This window comes from Falco rusticolus, chromosome 2 (genome assembly GCF_015220075.1).
Source record: "Falco rusticolus isolate bFalRus1 chromosome 2, bFalRus1.pri, whole genome shotgun sequence".
In the NCBI taxonomy this organism is placed as follows: Eukaryota; Metazoa; Chordata; class Aves; order Falconiformes; family Falconidae; genus Falco; species Falco rusticolus.
Genome location: NC_051188.1, coordinates 9,933,961 through 9,959,604, shown reverse-complemented (window position 1 = coordinate 9,959,604; position 25,644 = coordinate 9,933,961). Strand labels below are relative to the sequence as shown.

General features: G+C 40.5%; 1 protein-coding gene across 2 annotated transcripts in view; it reads right to left on the bottom strand.

Annotated features, from left to right (window-relative positions):
- The window catches only part of FOLH1B (folate hydrolase 1B), a 31,430-nt gene extending 18,867 nt beyond the window's left edge, over positions 1-12,563 (bottom strand). For both annotated transcript variants that reach the window (XR_005102682.1, XM_037377571.1), the window contains exons 1-6: positions 12,360-12,563; positions 10,920-11,025; positions 7,636-7,822; positions 6,747-6,848; positions 2,234-2,359; positions 308-494 (exon numbers count right to left, since the gene is read on the bottom strand). Coding sequence is in view for 1 of the 2 variants with exons in the window: in XM_037377571.1 (XP_037233468.1) it covers positions 308-494; positions 2,234-2,359; positions 6,747-6,848; positions 7,636-7,822; positions 10,920-11,025; positions 12,360-12,477 (826 nt within the window). In the remaining variant the exon portion in view is untranslated. The remainder of the gene's footprint in view (positions 1-307; positions 495-2,233; positions 2,360-6,746; positions 6,849-7,635; positions 7,823-10,919; positions 11,026-12,359) is intronic.
- Between the last annotated feature and the right edge of the window lie 13,081 nt (positions 12,564-25,644).

Below are 25,644 nucleotides of genomic sequence, written 5' to 3'. Positions count from 1 at the left end.
AAGAAAAGACCAGGGATTCAGCTGTTGAATATTTCTGTCATGATCTCTGGGCTAACTTGGGTACATCTGTGAAGTTAAGCAGCCCAGGACTGCACTGTGTGGCTCCCTTAACATCCCCTCACTCACTTTCCCTCATGCACCATTTACACAAGCGGCCTACTGATCTGAAGCCCAAAGCTGCCTCCTTTGAGAAACAGGAAGACCAAGAAAAAATGTGGTTTGTTCCAAGGGAAAGAACACCCTCACTAACCCCCACCCCTTTCCTGAAACCAGACCCTCAGAGCATGACTTCTCTAGTGTTACTCACCTTTTGCAGGATAACCTGGTGTGAGAGGATCCCCTGCCCCATTCAGGTTTAACACATTTCCACGCTGGGCTCCTCCACCTGGAAGGTTCCAGCCATTTGGATAGGGATCTGTTCCCGGGGCGCAGTAGTCAGCAGGGTCAGAGAACAGAATAAGACCCTTGGCACCTGCCAATTCAGCATTCTTCACCTGCAAAGCATATCTCTGGTCCCTATCCAGTCCTTTATAGCTTGATACCAGAGTTCAACGAGCAAAAGAAAGTATTATAAATTACAGTGATTACTCCTCAGGGCCTTTTACAGTGCTTGGGCTAAGAAAAGGGCCTATAACTGTCTTGTAACAGAAATTTTCCTGAAAATATATATGCATATATCAGGTTCCATAAGAAATTAAGAGGTTTGCTGTTGCTTAGATTTTTAGTTAGGAGATAACTGCAGTGGCACAGAAAACATCCTTCACAGTATTACTACATAACCTGAGTTTGTATTCTGTCATCCAGATCAAATCAATTGACTACTGAAATGTACACATCATGCGTGGAAAAAACCTTGTCTTTCAGTTAGTCACGTATTTACCTTATTTACCTAAATGATCTCCTGAATGTATCTCAGGGTTCAAACTACACAGGAAGATTATTATTGGAGAGATTGACACTGTCTTCGGCTGTTGACAAGACTAAATTAGAGTGTGTATCTTAGGCTCATTATGGCAGAAGGCCTGAACTGCATACTGTTTTGATTTTAAAAAGTGTTCTCATGGTAGACTTTATGATTGTATAATACCGGTTGGTAGAGAGTGAGAGAGAGAAAATATATGTCATTCTGACATCCCAATCACTTTTGCTACTGGATATGACAGTGATGTATAGTGACTGCATGACAACTAATCCTTAACAGTTTTAAATTTGGGTATTTTAATTCAGAAATACCATAGCCTTTTTTTTGGAAACACAGTACTTGCCTTCATGCTCTATGCTATTCTTGCCCACCATTAGAAAGTCGGAAAATGACAGTATGGTTCTCCAGATTTTATACAGGCTACCAAATACTTCAGTATATAAACAGTCATTACAAATATTCCTGTAAGAATTAACATATTGTCCCTTTGTGTCAATGAGGGCATGTAATTTCTAAACCACAGGACAACTGCCTTTCTAGATATTAGTAACTTCGAGGGTTTGTATTTCATTTTTAGAAAAGATTCATAGACAGCAACACTTTCTTCAATTTTTAAGTCTTTCCCATTCAGAGAGTATCTTTAAAAGCAGTAACAATTTTGTAAAAATGACCCAGGATATGAGTTACATGTCACTTTCACTGGGGAAAACTGATTTTTGTACAAGAGCCAAACACACTTAAAATAGACTGTCTTCTCACATCCTCACTGAGGAAATAACTTGAATGTATGCCTCAAGCATGTACATGATTATGTCCTTTCCTGTCAGGCCATGGATATCTGCAGAAATCTTTAGTTTAAAAATATTTATATGATAGGGACATTGAATAAACAAATACAGAAATTAAAATAACCTCCATATAGTTATAGTCTCTGTCTACTGTATAGAAACCATTACAAAGAAACACAATATAAGTATCTTAAAGCACAGCTGAACCAACCGGAGAACAGTTTAGTTCAGAGTTAAGAGTGCATTACCCAAGACTATTAGTAATATTTTGGAGCAATTTAAAGTATGACAATTAATATTAAAATATGTATTGTTTTCCAACTTTTTTACCTTTATCCTACAGATGTATTATATACATATCAAACATGGATTTTTTCCCTTCTACTGAAGGGTCATCTTTGAACACAGCTCTAAGAAAACTCAGTTACACTAAGTAATCTCCAGATCATTTTAATTAAGTGTTTCAGTCTCTTGAAATCAACTGAAGGACAGCACAATTAATGTTTTTATATAGAGGCATTACCTTATTTCCTCTGAAGATCTTCCCATATCTGGCAATAACAATCTTGCCTGTACAGTTAATTCCCATTTCACGTTCTAGCTTAAAGAAGTCCTCGGTGCGGCCATAATTCACATACACTAATTCACCCTGATAGAAAGAGGTAGAATTTGAAACAAGAACATAAATTAGCATGTCAAAAGGAGGATGTGATCCAGTAGGAGAATAAGCTGGGAACAATATGCTCTGGGACTGGCTTCAGTATAAATTCTTCTTTGATCATGAGACAAATACATAGGTAAGTGATTTCTAATGAATTTAGACTCCTACCATCCAAAGCTGCCAGACTTTGTCCACAATGGAAAATGTTAAGATATGACTTCTGAATGAGAAACTTAGAGTAAGTGCTCAGAGTATGGCACTTACTTCTTTTCACAGTCTGTTTAAGCTGTAGTCAGTCTTGGACAGCTGGAGGTATTTTGGACTCAGACACCACAGTAAATATCAATTGTATTTTATGTAGCAAGATGTCAATGCCCTCTGAAATTCTCAGCGCTTAATTCTTATTCATAATACTGCAGAAGCTTACAGGTGGCTGCCTGTCAAAATAAATACACGTTGCACATGAATAAAGTATTCTTCATGATTTGTCTCAACCGTGCTATTCAATACTGGAGGTGTGATTCATCTTCCTTAATGTCAGCTACCTGAAAATTGTGTGCATTGCCTAAGAAGGTCCTGTAGTGCACTCCATAGCCAGTGAAGAGCTGGAAAATTCCCCGAGAACACCCTTTCTAGGAGAATTCACCCAAAACTTATTTTAAAAACCTATTTTAGGAAGGAATAAATTGCCTTCTGGATATACCTCTCATTGATTATATCTCAAAGACCATTTATTAAGAGTAGATGTCTATAACAACCCTCAAAGACTGGTTTAGGGAAGATGCCTACAATTTCAGACAATTAAAATCAGATGACAAGAAACTCTTAGTGCATTTCTCCATATTACTAGTCACTTTCACAGAGGTCTTCAATTTAATTTCTAAAAGGCATATGCTTAAACCTCTTATACCAATAAATATCACGGACTAGACATTCAGGTGGTCTCATGTAACAGCATACAGCATGCCCCGATAACACTGTGGTACAGTCATTTTGACTGTAGTGGTTTCATCAGTAATCTGCTTAATTTGCAATTTCTTCTTAAATTCAGCAAAATTAATGCAGTTAGGAAAAATCCATTAAATAAAGGGGACTGTATTTAAATAAGGCGGTTTCACACCTAGTAAGACTGGTCTTCTCTGTTCAGAGAATTAACTAATAAACGCAAGGATTATTCTCAGGTAGGCTTTTCGGAATTTATGGAATAGTTTTCCCCCCTCAGTAAAATCAAGTGTAACTACTGAAGTCAAGACAGTTCTTCAAGTCTATTTAGATTAAGCAGAAGGGGAATTTGGTCCTCCCTTTTAACATAATTTCTTTAGAATATCTTGTAGAGAATACCTACGCTTGTAGGCTATTGTATTTTTTATGACAAATACAAAAATGTTGTTTTCAATAGTTTAGCTTACTTAAGTGCAGAGCTGTAATTATAATAATTAACAGCAACCTGCAGGGTTCTCACATGCAGGGCCCTTGATCTACAATGAAGCGTAAAACATGAGAGTAACATTTTACGTTGAAAACCTGTTCACACTTTACAGGGTTTTTTTAAATAATGTCTTTCATTAAGCAGATGCCATCACATAAAGATAAGAACAGCTCTGATCTTTAGAAGCTCTCATAACTATACCCGATATAAAGTACATAATCTGTACTCATGGCATTTTTCTGCGTGTTGTGCAATAATTAAGATTCAATCTCTAGATTTCTGAAACTACATTAAAGGTACTTATTTGAAGATTCTGGCAATATTTAATCTATTGCATAGTAAATTAGGCTTTATTAATTAAATTCTTTTAGCATCTCTGAAAACTTTTCATATTTAACTTTCATTAACAGGACTATGAACTACATCAATGTAATAAATTTGTCAGCAGGGCATTGTGACAGTTTTGCATCATAACTTCCTAGTGATGTGATAAAATCCCTCATGTTTATAAAACTATTAGGAAATGCAAGGTTTGAAAATGTAACGTGGATTCATAAAATATCTTGTCTGGGCTCTTTTAGCATAGTTAGAGATCTCAATTACACCTCTTACCTGCGACCGTCATTAACTAGATGGAAGTACTTCTGCAGTCACTTAAAAAGGAAGTGAAAAGCAGAATTTTACCATTATTTATGATGCTAAATGTTCAAAACACTACTATTGTCTGACAGAATTTGACTCTGCTACTTTGTCTGCTATCTGCTAAATATTTCTTTTAAAAGAATTGTCTGCTCAAAACTTAACTGTTTTCATCTGATTGTTTACTGGGATTTAGTTAAAACACACCATACAGAAGAAACATAAATTTGCTGTCCATCTGTATGACAGAAGAGGATATATTCCATGTTCCATCTACCGACAACCTGAAATGAGTGGGAACTACTTCTAAATCTTTGTGGGGTCTCACTTCAGCAGGCAAGTAGCTACTATCCCACTCTAGCAGCTACTATCCCACTCTAGCAGTATTTAACCTTCAAAACACAGTCACTGCCACTTATTTTCAAAAAGCAGCTGCAGGAAAAAGTAATATTGCTAGCAGTGCTGAACAGCATTTCCACAACTCCCTAATTATAGCACTCATCCAGAAAATGTGAGCTGTGTTATTGGCCTCTCTCAGTGGAAAGAACGCTGACCATTTCTCCTGTTTCCCAGGCAGGTGGCCTCTTCATGAGACTACAGTTATGCTGGGATGCAGGTACTTTACCGTCTTTTCCCTTCATTGAACTTGGCGCTTTATGCAGGAATCGTTTGCAAAATCAATGAGCAAAAAGAGAACCTATGACTGATGATTGCAGTTTGCAAGTTCCAAAGACCTCTCTCCACAACTTAGTTGTGGTTTTTAATAGAATGGGTTTTAACACAAAATACATAAACAAGCCTGACCCTGAACCCACTGAGTATTCCCGCTGCCGAGCTCCATACATGCTCCCTCCTGTGCTGTTTTGCAGTACAGGTGCAGACAACCGCTCACTGGAGACTATAATTGCTAACACTGCTAGCTAGGTACCTGGAGTTTTTGTCGAAATACTATGTAATAAGGTGAACATAAGCATCACATTTAAAAAAATAAAATCTGGTTTTTAGGTATTGTGGTTTGTTTTTTTCAGAAACTAAGTTATTGTACTTAATTAAAATAAAATAATTTTCTAAGGAGGAAGCTGCAGCTTCTTAAACTTGTTTTTATTGTTGCCCGTACCCCATCACTTACTACAGCTCTTCACAGACCAAGTAAAGCAAGGAGGTTATTCTGTCTTTCTTTGGGGATATTATGTTACAATACAAAGTCAGAATCCATTAATTTTTCCTCACATTATGTTCCAAAATTCCAACTGCAATTCTTGAAACACTCAAAGGTCTCATATCCTAGGGCACAGACTATCCGCCTGATTCTCCAGCTCACTTTGAGTGCCTGAGGCAATTGAATATAAGATACCTTTTGTTTCCTAGACTTGCACAGCTTATTAACAAACTTCAGAAAGTACTTGACTAGTAACGCACTGTGTGAGTAAAAGCATTGTTAGCAGGTTTCAAAGTCAGATCAAACTTTAAAGGAGAGATTGGACAAAATGACCTCCAGAGGGCCCTGCCAACCTAAATTATTCCATGTGTAGACAGGAAAGATACTGAGAAAAACAAAAAAACATTTCTAATCTTACAAAATATTAATTGAAACCACTAACAATCATAGGATAGAAGGCTCCTGTTACACAGTCAGCTTTATAAAAGAAAACCCATCAGCTGGTACCAGCAGCACAAGATAGAAAGGATTAGTGTTAAGCTCTGGTCACAGCAACACTTTTACTGCCTGCTAGAAATGGTAGCAAAAGCCATTTTCAATCATACTGTACATCGTGTAGTTATACCTGTCAGTGTGAGCCTTGGGCAAGCAACATTTTGAAAATTAAGATTGTTCATTTGGCCAATAAATGTAACAGTCTTATTTGTTCACCAAGATGGGAAACAATGGTGCACAGTCACAGAAATACCTGGAGAAGCTTATAGCAGCTCAGAACATTGAAGATTTATTATCATAATTTTTAAAGAAAAGGTAAAAATAAAACCCAGTTCTGACTCAAACTAAAGAAAAAAAATCAAACATATATGTAAGACTGTTCAATTTGAACATTACTCTATAGCAAAACTCATAAGAACATCTGAGCTAGGACATTTTTCCTGCTGGTGATATGTCAGGTTTTGGACTAAAGCCTAAGATCCAGGAGTTTCACATTATTCTGTATCACTCTGCTATTTTGTGCTATGCTATGCTACACTACGCTACGGCATTCCATCTTTTCTATTTCTATTATTTCTATTTCTACCTCTGTTCCTGTTTCTAATTCTGTTTCCGTTTGTCCCTCCATTTCTTATACTATTCTACTATGTTACCTCAGGCGTTCCTTGGGCTGAATACGCACTGTAGGGTGGTACCACATCTCTAACAGCCTCATAGCCTGGAGGAGGGGGCTCAGATAATGATGTGTTGAAAATCTAACAGGAAAGAAGGAAAGAAAAAAAGTAAATCAGGCAACATGGAAAAGGAGTACTGTCTATTGCGGCACATTTCACAGGTACTTGCAGTTTAAAGGACTCTAGTTTTAGGACTCTAAACAAGGAGTGGCCGATACTTTAGCAAGCACTGGGCATCCTTTTTAGTATGCAGATTCAATGTGTCATCTTGCAAATCCCATCTCCACCCTTGGCACAGAATCCTGCTTAAATGATCACAGGGTCCCTTAAGGTGGTCTCAGTTCAGCAGATAAGAGCAGGTTAGACCGTAATGGTAAAAAACGCTTGCATTCTGCTCATTCCTGGAGCTTCTATGAGCACTAGAGAAGCTCTGTAATGAACTGATGTTACTTGTGGTAGTACACGTCCAGGCCTAATCTCTAATCTTCAAGAAACTTAATTTAGCACAATCATCAATACCGTATAATGAATCAATGGAAAACAATGATGCTGACGGCAGCTGCTTTCCTAATTTTAAATAACAGAATATTAAAACAATTGTATAACATGAAGTAATTCTCTCACATCATTCTTCTTTAATCCATATGTCAGTGTGCTATATGAACCAGAGTAATTATTAGTATTCCTAGTACATACATTACAAAACAAAGATACAAATTATAAAAGCAAACAAGAATTCCTGATTTCTGTGTGCTTTGGATCAGGCCCAAAGCCATTAACAGAGCAGAGGATTGCTTTCCCTCCCAGTCTTCCAAGGTATATGAAGGTGATTTTGTTCCCTGGTGGCAAAAAATGGTGTTTTCTGTACCTCGCTTCCATGCTCGTCAATTACTGAGATGTAGTTGGGCTTAGTGTCATCAGGGTAAGAGAGCAAGACATCATAATGAACCAACTGAACAGAATCCAAACCAAACTCCTTCCACTCAGCTTGGACTTGCTGTGCCAGATGCAAATTCTCCTTGCTTCCTGCTAGGTGAGGAAGGCGTGTAAAATTGCTAGAGAAAAAGAAGCAATGAATCAGTATCAAGCATTGCACCTCATAAGCAGAACTCCTCTTAGCCTAGATGGAAATAAACCCCCTAGATATGACCAGATGTGCCCAGGCTAAATAAGGACCTAGACCCCTCTGCATCTATGCTTTTGCCTGTTATATGTAAGCTGAGGTAAAGGTTTTCAGTGTGTCCTGAGCTATCACAGATGTTTGCATCTTCCTCACAGCATGGTTTAGCAAGAATGGCACGATCTCATCAGCTATGGGGTCTTGTCCCTTACTCCTTGTCTTCTAAGTGCCGTTAGGCCAATCACTCCTATCCATAATGAGACTGACCTTCCTTGCAAAGGGATAAAAGCATTGAGTGTCATTATTTTTTTGTGTTGAATTTAGAAATGTGCATAATTACTCTGACCTCTACTTTTAATTAACTGGATATTCTCTTTGCATCCCACTATTTTAGCTAATTTTGGCAGAAATACTGATTTATTTAAAAGTTTACTCTGAGTATGTCTTGCTGGCAAATAAGAGAGTGAGTTTACTGTGGCTTACAAACAAGGAACAGAAAAACTCAACAGCTTGTGACTTAAAAGCTATGCAGTGTGAAAAAAAAATAGTGAAAGATACCATAAACAGTAAGCAACCCATTGTCTGAAGAAAACCCATTGACTAGACCATCAAGAAAGTCCAGTGGTAAAGTGAGCTGAAGAAACTCCCAGCTGAATGAGGCTGTCATCATGATGACCTCATTCTGTCATATGACCATGCCATCAACATGCCACAAAAGCATGTGTTGCACCAGCTGGCATTAATGAAGGAAATTGCATCTTCAATAAGGAAGGGGTTTAAGACTGGGAAAAATTTTAATTGTTGACTTCATGTGAGAACAAAGCCATCCAACAAAGCACTTTGAAAGAACTATACACTTAGAATAGAACTGAACAGAACCAGACCATTTCATTTGGAAGTCACCTTTAACAAACATTTAGGCCAACTGCCTGCCCAATTCAGGGCTGCCCAAGTTAAAATATGTTATTAAGGGTTTGTCCAAATGCCTCTTAAACACTGACAGGCTTAGGGTATCAATCACCTTGCTAGGAAGCTTGTTCCAGGGTCTGAACACCCTCTCGGTAAAGAAATGCTTCCTCATGTCCAGTCTAAACCTCCCCTGGTGCAGCTGTGACCCATTCCCACACATCCTACCACTGGATACCAGGGAGAAGAAATCAGCACCTCTCTCCCCACTTGCCCTTCTCAGGGAGCTGCAGAAAGCAATGAGATAACCCCTCAGCATCAGCATCCTTCTCTCCAAACTAAACAAGTCCTAACTCCTTAGCAGCCAAATTCTGCTTGATAAAACCATGTTCTTCTGATAATGTCAACACCTAGTACCAACACCTTACCAAAAGTCCCTGTTACAGCGACAGTACCATTTGCTGGGTGACATACTGAACCATAAGCACAGTTACTGTTAGAGGCAAAGGCTGTTTTCTGTAAGAGCTAAGAATGTTTAAGTCTCAAGTTTTCATCAACATTTGAATTATGCAATAACATTCTCCTGTATTATAACCCCATTTAACTGAATGTTTTTCTTCATTTCCTCCTTTAATTTGTTGACTGTACTGGTAGTTCTGAGCAGTGACTAAATATCTGCCATATTTCACCACAGAACTGGTTGCATGCCAGTAAACGAGGCACAATGTTTCCTGCTGCACAGAGACAGGGAGTTGAGAAGTCAGCAGTCCTTTTACAGAGCTGTTTAACAACATTTGACTTTGTAGGAGCAAAACCACAGGTTAAGACTTTTAAAAAAAAATCCTAAGTCATCAGTTTTCAATGTTTATATAGTCCAAGACATGACTGTTATATAGCAAGGAGAGTGTACTTCCCAACTAAATTATTTGCAATAGTTTATGGTAAGTGCATTTAAAATGGAATCAGTGGGATTGCCACAGTCTTATAAACCAAAAATGTTTTTTTAAGTAATTTAGCTTTGTACTAAGATACAACTTCATGCTATGTAGTCAGGCTGGGAATTTAAGGCAAACCCAAGCTTGTTGATTACTCCTAAAATAACCGATACTTTAACACTTTCTTTCCACAGACTATAATTTTTTATCAAAAAAGTGTGACTTCTAGTCTGTTATTTACTGGAATAAATTAATGCTTTTAACAAATACTATACTTTTCTAAGAGAAAATTAATCTGTTTACAAGATCCCTAAAGCAAACAAATAACAGTACACCAGCTTCCTTGTAGTTAAAGCTTCTAAGTTACAGAAATTGCAAAATCAATTATAGTATTAAACTGTAATAGATTTTAAAATATATATATATATTATCTTGCATTGCTTGAATTTTCAGGAAAAAATGCCAGCAACTTAGCTTACATGATTTAATAAATAAAACTAGATTTGAGATCACCTAATTTAAAGGGTAGATGAAATGAAAAAATTATTGGGGAAAATAAATGGTCTTTAAAAAAAGACTTAAGGTTTAAGACTATTAGATGTATTATGAACAGTCTAATGTACCATGAGATGACACCAGGTATCTACCATGTCCTAGCTATTCACTGTGAGAGGGACAGAGCTTGGAAACCTATCTTTCTTCGTGGAAGTGAGTACAAGGTTGGAATGGTGACAAATTAACAGAAATTGGGTCTGGTCACAGCATGACAAAGTGTGAAGGGGAAGTAGAAATAAAGTACTAAGGCCTAAGCTGTAGGAAGAACTAAAGGCTCAAACACTGGTATGATTTTCTTCTCTTTTACATTGACATGCTCTACTATTTTCCATTTAATCTCTTCTCATTTAAGTTCATTCATACAGCCTAATTTGAAGTGAATGTTTTTTCCATAAAAAATAATGTAAGATAACACTGTTGTAGACTGAAAAGAGAAAGGCCGAACTTCCACTTCATTGTACAAGCATTCACTAAATGCTGAGGAAGAGCTTGGCTAATTTTTAATTGGGAGGCATTAAATAAAACCTACATCTGAGAACCTGCACACCATCCCCTGTCTGGTGGCATCCTTGGGCTGGTTCCTGCTTGAAATATTTTTTTTTCTTTTTTGGACTGATTAATCTACACATTGCTTACTAAAGAAACTGCTTGATGTTTTCAGCTTTCATTTCAGCCATAAATGCCGCCTTCATGTCCTCATGAGGACTCGATGTCGTCTTTTCTGCAGGTTTTGCAAACCAACCTGTACAACACACCAAAATACAACAGTAAAAACACCAGTCCAACATTCCCATGACACACACCATTTCTCTTTGGTATCACCACAAGATTTTCACTGTGTATTTTACAACTGTTTTTCTCTCAGCACAGACAAGCAGCCACAACCTAATGTCAGCTGCACTGTGATGGCAATGGCAGTCCCCCACACAGTAAGAGAACTCAACTTACCTAGGGAGATATTGAGGGGGATTAAAATACTATGTTTATTCATCACAGTTGTTTTACTGTAGATTCTAAGGAGACTTGACTGTCTCCCTTTAGCACCAGAACATCATGCTGTCAGTCATGTCAGTCACCTCAGTAATAAGGCAGCAGCTTTACAAAAATGCACAGAAACACAGACACCCTTTGTAAGGAACAGATGTCTTGCAACTCCTTTCTCACTCTCTGGTCTGTCTGGCTCTTAGTCTGGAATCCATCCCTTACCGTGCAGACATTACCAGAGTAAGTGATGAGAGGAACACCTGGCTAGAAAGAAAGTGTTTCTGACATCTGTGGACACGTTCAGCGCAAACGCAGCAGCAGTGACATGGGTAGTGCAAAGGAGAGAAGTGGTGGGGAGCAGAGAGCGGGTAACAAGCTGGCACCGGTGCACGGTGCACGGCACTGGTCACTGGCACAGTGAAAGGCTCTTTCCACAAGACAGGAATTCAGTCTGGGCTTCCCAATGCCAGGAACCTCAAGCACACACCAAAAGGCATTTCGAAATACAAGTGGCTCTTTTGTTTTCCTTCCTCCCGCATGCCAACCCTCATCCATCTGGGTGGCTGGGGAGAGGAAATCCTGTGTGGCAGCAGCCTGCAGGCCTGCCGGGCCTGGGCCGAGGGGGAGACGGGCCATTAAATTAAAGACTTATTTCACCCCTCCTGGAAGAGATGGGACATTAAATCAAAGTCTTATTTCACCCCTCCTGTCGGCGTTGCCCCAGCCCCGCATTTATCTTCCCGCCCCTCCGGTTTGGGCTGGTGCAGCTGCAGCCAGCAGGGTCGAGTGGCCGGTCTCCGGTCCCCTCCTCACAAACCCAGCGCCTCCTCTCACGCCCACAGCGTAACTACTTTATGTAAAAGGAAAGTGAAAGGTAAGTCAAAAAGACAAAGGCCCCTTTTCTCTTGCGGAGGAGCTGATCACCCCAGGAGGGGTCGGCGACTGCACCTCCCTGGCACAGAGCCCCGGGCGCTGGAACCCTCCCGCCCCCTCCCGCCCCCGGCCCGGCTCACAGCCGTCTCCCCCGGCTGGAAGGGCCGGGGAGGGCGGGGAGAGCCCCGCGATCCGAAGGACGGTTAGCCTGCACCGTACCGATGAGGAACCCGAGGAGGAAGAGCCCTGCCGCTGTTCCCAGCGCCACAGCCCAGAAGCGGCCCCTGGCTGCCCTGGGACTAGCCGGCTCCGCGACGCTGCCGAGCGACGACCACATCGCGGCGGCCCGCTCCACCCGCTCGCCCGCTCGAGTTCCGCCGCGCCGCCGGCCGGCCCGGCCCGCCCCGGAGGCGGCAGGAGGCGGGCTCCGGCCACGGCCCGGCCGCCTCACGGGCACCCCCGGCGCCGCCCGTGAGGGCTCCGCTACCCGCCCCCCCCCCCCGCCCGGGGACAAGGTCCTCCCGCCAGCACGCCCGGGCGAGGCTGGAGATACCGGAGCCCGCCCGGCTGCCGAAGCCTCTGCCCGGGCGCTTGCTGAGGGATGTCAGTCCGTCCAGACGTGCACACCCTCCCCTGTACCTTCCCGCTCTCTCCCCGCATGTCTTAGAGAGCCTGCCATCCCCTAATTATTTTAATTTGCTACAAATGTGCGGTGAGGAGGGAAACGGTGATTGCCGGGGCTGCTACACACGGGGCCGCGCCACCCTCTGCCAGGCACACGCAGCGGGGCAAACCCGGGGGTGGGGGGGAAAGGTAAACCCCATTATTTTAAGAGATTTGTTTTAAGAAAGATTGTATCTCAATACCCAACGCCCTGAAAAGCTGTAAAGACGCTTCAGAGAGAAATGTGCCCCTGTGGAGGTGGGTTGACTACCCCACATCTGTCCTCTGTGTTTCTTTCTGTTTTATGGAGGTGTAATGCCGGAGTGTTGGTGCACCCCGGCTGCTGCTTTGAGGAGAAACCTGAAAATTTGTACACACTTGATTTTGCTGGAGTCTTGTTTTCCACCTCTGGGAAAAGCCTCTCCATTCAGTTTGCTCATGGGGATTTGGGATGAGGGCCATGACCAGAGAGGAACTGCACATGGAGGGGACCTCCGGGGCTCTGTGTGTATTTTCATCCCCAGAACCTGGCCCAGTTGCCAGCTAGGGAGACAGCTGGTGTTTAAGGCACAATGTCTGTGGTTATTTTGTGTCCATATCCACATACAGTCTGGGCAGCATGTTCTCAACAGACTCTCTACAGGACTGCTCCTAGTGCACCACACTACTTGCTGATGCAGGCAAAATCTCGGATAAATTCCAGACACTGAGCTTTGACCTCACCTGCAGAGCCCGTTGCACTAGGAAATCTTAGTACAAGACCGCTAGATGGGCCCTGTGGCAAGCAGAAGTGTTCGTTGCAAACATCAATATACCAACGTGGCAGCAGCATGCTGCAAAATCTTTAAGAGACAAAAAACTTCAAATGACTAGACAGATACTAACAAAAAAGTCAGTATTTGTGATATTAGTCCTGTCTCCTACATAGACTGGCTTTATTGTGCAAAAGCCCAGCTTTTAATGGTACTTTGAGCAGGGTACTCTGCCACTTGTCAAGTCAAACCCAGATACCTGCCAAGTTGCCCTCAGCATGCTGGCTGTTGTAGATACCATTCTGGAATGCTCAGCTCCCCCCTATAATATACAGGGAACCTGAGTTTGGAAATGAGCACAGTGGAATGTTTTACCTCTACTCAGCAGTCTACTTTCTTTCCCCATTCTGTACCTGGAGGGGCATAATGTGCCCATGTTTGCTACTCCACCACTACTCATTGATGGAAGCTGAAATCAATGTGGTGTTTAAGATAAGTGGGCTGACGAATGGGCATATTTTTCGATATTCCTAAAAAGATTAATATGGACAGCGCACCTTTGGGCATAGAAACTTGGAAGAACTCCTGGATCAGCTTATTTCTGTTTGAAGCACTTGAAAATTAAGTTAATGAAGCACCATGGGACTAGGCACGGAGCAAAAGCATATCTTATCTCTTGATTAATATTCTAGAGGGATTTAATCAATCCCAGTGGTTTATCGCCACACTTATTCAAAGTAAAATAAGATGGAAAGAAACAGTGAGGAAACTGAGATGGAAATATAGTCAAAAGTTTGGTGCTCTTTGTTCAGTACTCTGAAACTAACCTGCCCATAGCACTTAGAAGTTATGAATTACTGCTTTGAGACATTTTATAGTCTTCCAGTGTGCCTGCAGCTTGGACAGGACATTATGACTCCTAAACACACAATAGCAGCAGCCAAAGGACATAGGAAACCTTTATTCAAGAGTAGATTACAGTTATGATAAATGCATAAAATGCTATTCTTGTTCCTATACAGAATTGTTTAGGTCACTTTGCAGGCAAAGCCATTTCACTAAACCAAAAATGTTCAATAAACCAAAAGCAGGAAAAGTTAATGCTTCTTTTCTATGCTTTAGTGGAAAATCTTCTACTAATCAAAGTACTATAATTTTTTTTCTTATTTCTGAGCTGGGAGAAATGTCTGAAAGTTTTTTTTTCAATACATTTGCCTGAATAAACAAACTGGGTTTTGATATGCAAATCTTAGGCAATGTTTTGGTTATGTATTATCCCTTCACATATAATTTATCATGACAGTTTTCCTTACGTCCAATTGAAACCAATTTCATGTGACTCTTAGGAGCTGTACTTGCAAGGTGTTGAGGAACCCAGTTGTGTGTTAAGATGCTGTTCAAACACAGATAGAGTAAGATCAACTCTGTGCTGCTTTCTTTTGATATACCTGCAGGATTGCTCCTTTATTCTTTGCTAGCCCTTCAGCATGTGAAAATGTTGTCACATTAATTTACACAAATAAGGGTTACAAATATTGTGGAGAGGGTTCTTGATGTACCTACTAAATGCATCCTGTGCATTTACTCGTTTGGGATTTGGGAAGTGTGGGGAAAAGTTGTCTCAGTGGCAGTTTCTGCAGTAGCATTTCATTCTTCTGAGTCACAAAGCTAGTTTGATAGGTGATTGGGACAGGAGTTTCCACACACTTTTGATTAGAGCATAAAGTGAAGAAGGTGAAACCAGTCATGTCATTTAAACCCACTGGAGGAACAGCCAGTTTAACGTGGAGGTAATGTTACTGTAGTGTCTGAGGACAGTTTATATAACTTGTCAAATACAGGTGTATTTACTTATGGCTGCCGGTCTCTGTTACAGTTTTAACTGTGAGAGAGTAGATGCAAAGGATATACTCAAATGCATGGAATTGTACCGTGGAATTGGTGATAGGCTGCCTGAGAGCCCATGTGTCAGGGTTTGAGAGGAGGCCAACAAGGGGACATTATGTCAGTCATCTGCTACTGACTGCTCTCTCGAGGTAAGAAAATGGATGAAACCTTTTTCAAACAACTAGAAGCAGTCTCGTGATTACAGGTCCTTCATCACGAGATTGAGTAAGCACTGGAACAAGCTGCCCCAAAATGTGGCATATACCTGAAGAAAGCCCTGTACAACCTTACCTAACTAGGATGTGAGCTGTTTTGAGCAGCAGTTGGTCTGGATTGACCTCCTAGGATCCCTTCTAACATTTACCTACAATTCTGTGGTTTTAATGGAGAGCTGCTTCTGGATTAACTCGTGGCCTACTTTATAAACGGTAAAGTCTGTGTTTCTCTGTTAGGGATTTGCCATACAGATGATAAAATGAAAAGACTTGCCTAGCTCCCAAGGGTTCTGTAGGATTAAATCATCTATTTTGAAAAAAAAAAAAAATAATGAGTTCCGATTAAATTTGAAGTGTTTCTGGTATAAGTTATTGTTACATCACGAGTGAATTACATTAGATGTATTGTTGTAAAGTGTCAATGCAAGAGCAGGAAATGAAACCTTGAAGACTTTTCACCTAGGAAATTTTCCTTACACTTTAGCTTTGTATTTTCAAACTATTCAAAATACCAGCTTCACACTTTTTACTTATATAAGGCATGCAGATGTTTGCTTTGCCCTTTTGTATACTCTTCTCATTGTATTTGCAACAGACATTGCATACATAAAACTTTTTCAGGTGTCTAGAAATCATGCTGCTTTTTTCACAAGCTCTTACAGTGCTTCTGAAACATCCCATTCTGCAAGGTGCCACACGTGCCTATGTACCTGAAACAAAACTTAGTTTCTTAATATCTTTCTCCCTGTAGGTGTCTATATAAGAAGTTGGAATGCTGTCTCTGCGCCTACATGAAGCACTGAACAATCATAGAATAGTCTAGTTGGAAGGGACCTTTAGGGGTCACCTAGTCCAACCCCCCTGCAGTGGAACAGGGACATCTTCAACTAGATCAGGTTGCTCAGAGCTTCATCCAATCTGATCTTGTATGTTCCCAGGGATGGGGCATCTACCACCTCTCTGGGCAACCTGTGCCAGTGTTTAACCACCTGCATTGTAAAAAATTTCTTCCTCATATCTAGTCTGAACCTACCCTCCTTTAGTTTAAAACCATTACCCCTTGTCCTATCAGAACAAGCCCTACTGAAAAGTCTGTCCCCATCTTTCTCATAAGCCCCCTTTAAGGACTGAAAGGCTGCTATAAAAGCCTTCTCCAGGCTAAACCACTCTATTTGGCTCAGCCTGTCTTCATGGGAGAGGTGCTCCAGCCCTCTGATCATCTTTGTGGCCTCCTCTGGACTTGCTGCAAAAGGTCCATGACCTTCGTATGCTGGGGACCACAGAGCTGAATGCAGCACTGCAGGTGGGATCTCATGAGAGCAGAATAGAGGGACAAAATCACCTCCCAGCACCTCCCTGATTTTAATTTTTGGTAGTTAAGTTTATTACCTTTCCATGTCGAGTCTGTGCCTTGTCCCTATGCAGTGTGCTTAGAGATTTGTGGAGTGATCATTGCAGTGATAACATTCCTTCAGCTGAGGCTCTGGTAACTGCCTGAAAAAGCAGGGGTGGCAGAGCTGTTTTCCTACCATAATGGTTCACTCATTTGCCCTTCCTCTGTCTTCTGAGTTCTTTTCAAGTCCTCTTTCCTCCTCTCCCAGCTCTTAAAACTCTGCAAGGAAATCAATTCTTATGCCCTAGTGAAAGTGGTAATGAATTGGCTGTAGTAACTACCTGCCCAGGTGTGCTGTGCTGTTGACTCCCTTCTATCTTTAATGGTGACCGCAGTTACTCTATCAGAAGTAATTATGCTTCTATCTTCCGGGGCTTGCTAATGAAATGCTGGAACCCTTTAGCTTCTACAGAAGTCATAGTAGTAAATATCCATCTATTTGCAGAAGGAAGTCTAGTTATTCAAATAATATAGCATTTAGGGTAGTACATTGTAGAAGAAGGTACTGTGAAGTAGTGTGAAGGTTCTAAGGATCTGTGCTCCACAGGGAAAGACCTGAGATAATTCTGAATTGTAACACTCAGCCCCAGTGTTGCAAGATGCAGAAGGATAAAGCTAAATGAAGATGCCTGCCCTGATTTAACAGCTTGTCATATTGAATGAGGGAGCTTTTGCTTTTGCTTCTGCTCTTGGTTTCACAAATCGGTTCTCTCCCAGTCGTAGTGCTCACTGGACTGCTCATGAACTGATTGATTAGGCTTAATCAGTATGGCACAGAAGAGTATTTAGTTCTCTCAAGTTCAGTTTCCATCTGGATTATGGTGTTGAATTGATCTGTGGAGGAGTCAGACAAGCTGCAGATATGGCAAAAGGTAATCCAGGGAGTATCTTCCCCTTTTGTGGCAGCAAAATATTAAATCAAGCTTCTCTGTGTTAATGTCACCGTGGGAAGATAAGTGGCTTGTTATTACTGTAGAATTAACCCCACATGTATGAACTGCTTTGAATGTTTCTATGGATTGAGAACAAGTTTTTACAGAAAGGCAGTTCCTTCTGTGGCTGTTTCCAGCTTTTTCCTTCCCAGGGCATTGATCTTTTGCATGTAGCAAGCACAATTTCTTCTGGCAAAGACCGGGATGTCAATGTGGAAAACAAGCAGAATGGAGTAGATTTAATGGAAATCCATGGAAATCCTTTCAGGTGTTAGGGCATAGCTGATGTTAAAATATGTGCCCTTCTGCTCTGAGAAATCAATAAATGCAATTTAGTCATGTTGCAACTGCCTTAAGATGAGCATTCTGACCATTTTTGCTTTCCTCCTAGCTGCACTGGAGCGCTCTGAAGCCTACTAATATCCTAGATTTTGCGTGCTACAGGAGAAAAGAATAACGGGGGTTTTTTCTGTGCTTACCCATACAGACTTGAATTGTATTTTCTGTTAAATACCCATCTTTACTGATGCTGAGTGTCAGTTAACCAATATGTATTCTTTGAATATTACAGAATAGTGGTGTTGGTGTGGTTATCACTGTTGTATATGTTTTGGCAATTTTGTGTGCTCCTAGCTGTTTATTCTTTAAGATCTTCTGTTGCAGCTGGAAGAGTTTTAGTATATGTAGTCAGAAGCAGGGAACCATTTCAATTCTGTCAGTGAATAAGACATAGTGGCTTTAAATTTTAAAAACAAGTTAAAAATAGGCACCACTGTTATGGACATTTGTGTTTGTTGTGTGATTGCATTGTAATGCAAAGTATGAAGCTCATTTTTTAATAGTTTCCTGTTGTGAATTTCATTTTCTCAGAAATGAGAGGCTAATAATTCTCAGTGGGATTTTTTTGTGGTCAGATGTAAGAACTAAATGTTTGCTCCAGAAGTTTACAATGGCTGTTTCAATTTTTGTCCTATTCAGGATAATTCTGTGGTTGGAGATTTCATGCTCTTTTATTTCTTTTATTATATGGAGAAATTAGAGTACTTGCCTTAAACAGCACCATTTCTCCTGCATGGTTTGAAGCACTTTATGCAGGGTCCTCTCTGGGTCTGAAGTGGAATCTTTCTAACTTGTCTGAGGTCATTGTAGTAGACAGGAAGGTCTCTGATTTCTCAGCCCTGGGTCCTGACCACAAGACTACAATAACTTCCCTGAATCCAAAGCCTACAGTATTCCTGAAGTCTACATCTGATTTTCAGATGATGAGCTAATTAGTCCTTGGTCTTTGCAATTGCTGTTAATGGAAAGGCAAATTTGACAAAGTTAGTTATGTACTGTGCACATGTAGAAAAAAATGCTACCAGGGAAATTTCCACTTACTGTATCATAATTTCTGCTGTCAGTAAAAGTGGCAAGGTTTTTTTCCCCCATTTGTCTGCATATTTCAAGCATTTCCTTGAAGAATATCCCAGTGGCTCAAATGAACTGTCCCTTAAACAGACACCTAAATACTTAGCTGATTTTCTGTACTGCATACAAATCTGTAGTGTCGGCCTGAATTACATGCACGCTACTCTCTAATCTCTTTATAAAGAAACTGCACTGGTGTGAAATTGGAATGATACAGAAGTAAATCACACTCCTGAACTTTGTGTGATCACCATGCGAAGGACAAATTAAAGTACACCCATCCTCCAGATAAACAAACAAACAAACAAAAAAAGCAATTGAGAGAGCAATAAAAGGATATGCAGCTGTAGAAAAAATATGAGCAAAGGACAGAGTTCAGATTAAAGACAGAAGCTGAAGAAAGGCAAGGCAAGAAATAAACAACTCTTTACAATAACTCGTGAAAGTCCTGGAGTGTAAGGGGGAAAATTCTTTCTGCTGCCCTGACCTCTAAAAAGAAGCCATCAGTTCTCTGAAATTCTGTGTGAAAAGGAAGTGCTAACAGCTGTTTCTCCATGTTCAGTCAGTGCATATGATGTTGTTTGAAGCAAGAAATTAACTTCAAGAATTCAGTCACGTTGGTAGTCCTACCCAGCAGTGTAAGCAAAGCCCACTTCTGCTGAGCCCTTTTATGTTGAAAATGCATCGTTGTAGCTGAGCTTAAAACAAGCACTAAACTAAATTGATTGAAAATAGAGTCTAGCAGATTGGAGGGTGAGTGAAACTGGATCTGTGGGGTCCACTTCTTACCTCAGTCACTACAAGATTAATTACTTCATTTGTAAATGCCTCTCCTTCTTCTTTTGTGAAGAGATACCATAATAATTCATATATCTCTGTGGTTCAGTTAAAATTACACCTATGTCTCAACTTCAAGTATCAAGTCAATGAAATCAGCAATTCTGAGGAGACCTCCCATGTTTATTTTTCCGTTTCTTTGTATGTGAATGGCAGGCATGAGAGGGCAGGTCCCATTCATGTCTTGGTCTGTTTTAATTGCTGAATATCATTATCATGTAAAAGATCTCCTCTCACATGCTTCAGTGGCTATGCAAGAAGGGCAAACCAAACACATTTCCTGCACCTCTGTAGTGGAAGACTGAAGTGAAAGGATGTATGGCAGTAGGTACGTATGGGGTACTGACGTTGACCATGTCCTGCCTGAATCTTACTGGTGACACAGACTTTAGCTCTGTTGATGTATTTAGTGTAACAGCCTTTAACTCACAGGTTCTGGCCCTTCAGCAGCTGGTGATGGTCAGTGAAATTGATGCAGACTTTAGGTTTTGTTGCTAAAAGACTACTAAAGCAAACAAGTTGGTGAAAACTTACTGGATCTTTCTAGGATGCTAAGAAAGACCTGCAAAGGTTGTCTGTATCCTGCAACCAAACCTGTAAATGTGATCATCTGAATAAAATTACATGTTTTCTGTAGAACATACATGACATTTCATATGCTATGTTATTAATTTGTGTTTTATGGGCACCTACAGCCTGAGATGGGGCTGGTGCTATGCATACATAGGGATGCCTGTGAAATACGGCACTGTGACTATACATACTTGACTGCAGGTTTTATATGAGTATTTTACCAAAATGTGTAATCATTTCTTCCTCACCTGAAGAGCTTAGATAAAGACAGTCTGACTTACTATAGCATTTCATTGAGTCCTCAGAGAAATTATGCTTTACATTCTGAACCCACAGGGTGAATCCTTTAGACAGTCCTGCAGAGGAGAGTTAAAAAAGAAATGTTGCCAATAGCAACTTGTTCTTCTGTTGGAACAAGCTGAAGTTATTTGAAAAGACAGCATAGAAATAAGGGAGCTGTGGAGAATGCGTGGAAAGCTTGTATATTGGTATTTTGAAGATATAAGTGACAAGGCCTTAAATTGCAGGGGTTTTGATAGGAAAATGGAAGTGAACATTCTCTCCTACATAGATTTTATAGAATTGCATCCTAACATCACACTTCAGTCACCCGCCTTCCTCACAATGTCCATATTATCAGTCCCTCTTCTGATGCTCTTAGCCTCCTCAATATCAGCTACCCAGACATGAAAATCAATCACCACCATCTGTTATTCTCTAACAATGTTGTCTAAATTCTACAGGATCTAGTGATGTGCTGGTACAGGGGTGGTGAGCGAGGCAATGGTCTGTAGGGTTGGTGTTCTACTAGGCAAAGGGTGAGGACCACATGAGAATCTCTTGCTCTTCTACATGCAGTTACTTTTAAGTCTTTTTAGAGCTAGTCTGCAGAGAATTAAGTTACATGAGGGAGAGTGCCATAATTGATGATTTCTGGAAGCAAAAGGTAAAAGAGAATAATTAAATTTCTGAGAATTCGCAGATATAGGTAATGAATCTTGGACTTTTACTTACATATTACTAACCCCGAAACAAATGACACCAGTGGTAATGCACGACCGTTCTTTAAAAATGCTAAGCAAGCACGCTGGAGAGGTGGGAGTATTTCCTTATTTTCCTGTACTATTTAGAATGAGCCACCAGATGGCAACCACAGCCTGCCCACCGATCTGAGCATCTCCACTTCCTATTTATGTAACTTCTATGACCCGAGTTCAGCATCCAACAGAGCCACTTTGCTTTCAAGGAAGTCAGCAAAAAGAAATACAACTGTAAAATTAACATCACGGGTTTGCTTCTTCTGATTTTCACTTGCTTTATATAAATGCAGCTACAGCATTTGAGAAAGTGAAGAATCAGGCCTGCTACATTCGTGTGTGTGCAAAGATGTGCCTGTGTAATGCATTTAAATCCACAGAGGAAATTAGTTCTTTGACAGCTACATTCTTCTCACAACTCTTTTTCTGGTCGCGTCTGGTTAGGTCAGGTCAGGTCCTCAGCTTGCAGAAAGACACAATGATACATATTTAATCGAGTTATATTGGCCTAAGCTTGTGAAAACAATAGTCCTAGTTTTACAGCAACTGGTGTCATGCAGCCTACCAACTACACTGACACTCGTTAAATTTCATACATTCAATGTGAGAGACTCTGTTTAACTTTCTTTACCGTCATTCATTCTTTCATTCTTTCTCATCCCTTCTTTCTTCCCCCATCAAGCCTACTGAGCAAGAGATACGGCAGTACTATAGCTTACTTAGAGTATTCCTCCTATGGGAACCCTGTTAGGATGCCATATCCTTGTTTCAGCCCAGCCTTCCACTCTTGCATACTAATGTTAAAAAAATATCTCCATTCTTCCACTCTGACATCATCAGTAGCATGAATGTTGAAGCCTGTGTTATGTACCTTGAAAACAGATGCTTAAATTCTTCAGTCAGATGACTGACAGCATTTTGCAGACATTGAGTTGTGCTGGACTGGACCCTTTGCAAATTTGTCATGGGACAGAACCTTAGAAGCAAACTTAGAATCTAAATACTGTGGGAGAATTATCACCAGGATAAGTAGGGAGACATCCAAGATCTTTTTCAAGACAGAACTGAGAGAGATCCCAGGTATTCTGGGTTACTGGCACTATAGCATTCACTGAACAAGCAATATCACTTCAGTCTATTGTTTTCCTGAGCTGTTAGAACTGTTTTCAATTTTGGTGTAGTGGATACTTAATTTAGTAATTATTGTCTAAGGAGGGCACAAGAACAGCAACACAAGAAGCTGCCTTTTCCTGTGAGCTGCTAGATGCGTGCTTTGGATTTGGCTTTTATTTTGCCTGTGTGCTCTAGGTTGTTCTGAGCTGGCAGGGTCTGGGGAACATACAAAACCCTTGCATTTTTATACCTTTGTTGCTCCAGTGGATAATTTGGGTAGGCAGCTGGGAGGGCCCATAGGTAACAAAGATGTGCACTAACTAAAATGAGGCCTAGTGGCTAAATGATATTTGTTTATTTCCAGAGGAAATCTTGTTATATTAGCGTAGTTTTTCTGGATTTCCTGAATGCAAAGAAGGGTAGCAAATGGCACTCTAAAACTAATTGGACTTTGGCCAGCCTTCAGGGTATTAAACTAAACTGATTGTGGGATTTTTATTTGGTTCCTTAAACACCTTTTATCTTTGAAAGGAAAAAAAAAAAAGAAAAAAAAAGAAAGAAAATAAGCCTTCAAAGGAGGTTTAAATCCAGAGAAAAAGTTGCATGGCTGAGTGGCCGGCAAAAAATGATGCTAAAACTCCACCAAAACTGCTTTGTAATGTGGAATGGTGCATTGTGGGTGGTGTGTGTCCTTTCCTCTGTGGAACAAAAATTGAAACTTTCTCCACAGCTAGGGATTTAGGATGTGATGGTGACTGGGGAATCTTGGGAATCTTGCACTTGTGTAGTCAGAGGAAGTGATAAGCCAAGTAACATAATTTTATTTTATTCAGTCACCGTGTGATGTGGATGAACAAAGAGGGGGGTTTCCTCCTTGCTGCAGAACTACTTTTCTATAGATACATCTAATTACTCTCCAGCATGACATCCTGGCCATCAGCAAGCTGCTGGCTCAGCAGGCTGTAGTGCCACCCTGAGGTTATTCCAGGCTGATGGAAATCAAGTCATGTACAAGCTCAAATGGAAAATTGTATTAAAGTACTAGGATCACAGTGTCTCATAGTAGGACAGTGTGCTCTTTAGCAGGGTCCTGTTGGATTGTAAATCTGTAGTTGAAGTACAGTGCCACAGGCTTTTCTTTTGTTCTGTTTACCTGATGGAAAGGTGCAGCATGGTGGTGGGATGCACTGGTCAGCTAGTTGCAGCCAACACATTAAATCAATTAGCAGGAAGGAAGCTATGATGATGTACCTAGGAGGGAGGTGAGAGCCACTTGTATGGGTCCCTTGTATTTCTGCCCTTTCTCTTACACATTGAAGGAGAGTGCAAGAGGCTGAAGCACGGTGCAGTCTTGATTCTGCCAGCAGCTATTTCAGTTTTCTTATCCTTGGTTTTGATCTGAGGACTGGCCTTCAAAAGGGACATGCATGTGAAGTTGATTCCTACGTAGCCACTTGTCTCAGTTCTACCTTAAACAGAAGCGTACAAATTTGAAATGCTACATGGATGAGAAATCGCAGGCCCACTTCTTTCCTTCCCATGTATTTCATTTGCTGGTATCTTTCCTGTTGGGCTTTACCATTGACTGCTTCTTGACCTACTTTATTTCACATGTGTAGACTGGGAAGGATTTCAGCAGTTACTGCTCATTCTCTTCTGGAAAGAAAAGCTGGCAATACTATTTTTATTTTCATGTTAGAAAAAAAGAATGTTACTCGTGTCCTAAGGCAAGGTCATTTGCCTTCCGTTTAGGGTAATGTGAAAGAATGCTCCTATTAGAACTTTTGCTTTGAATATTAACTGCCAGTGCTTTACTAAAATAAAAGATGCTGCACCCTTATATCTTCAAGATGTTTTGGGTCCAACATGGATACACCCAAGCTTTCTGTTTCCAGTCCTGAAAATCAGGTGGTCAGTCTTGAATAGCTAAGCTACAGTTCATTTCTATTAGTGCTTTTGAGATTTCCTAATGTCTTGGAAAAAAAACCCCAAAACCAAACAACCGCCCCCCCCCCCAAAAGCAATGCCACACAGCTGAGAGTATAAAACTGACCCTCTCTGCTATGAAACAATATCATGTTTCATAATAAAATAATTGTTTTTATTCAATTTAGTATTGCACTAGACAAGTGGTAAAACCTGAACTCCTAGAATGTATATTGTATAATTTATAGATCTGTAATTGCTGCTATATTATAAACTTCACTTTCAGTAGATGGATACACAGGGAAGAACGAACATGTTATATTGCTATTACTTAAGAGGGACATAGACTACAGAGCACTGCAGAAACTGTAAATTACTTGCTAGAGTCCTTTGCTGCAAAACCAGTTACATTTTAAAAATGCATTTGCAATTGTACTGTCTATGGAATATTTATATTATGAAAGATCCTTGAGGTTGCTAAGTGCTTCGGTTGGGGGTGTGAGATATTTTTTTCTGTTGGATAAAGTACTCTTGCAATCTTCTTTACCTGGTATTTTGCTAGGCTGTTGGGATACTTTGTCATTTTGTGAACGGAGTCATTAGTAAGGATGATGCTGTGGTGCTTAGCCAGCCAGTCGCTTTTTACAGGAGAAATGTTTGTGAAGCTCAGTTTGACTGTTGGTCCTTGCCTTGATCCTACTGCTTCAGGAACTGGTTGTGCAAGGACTGTACCCTTGGAACTTTTTATGTGCTCTGTGCTGCATGG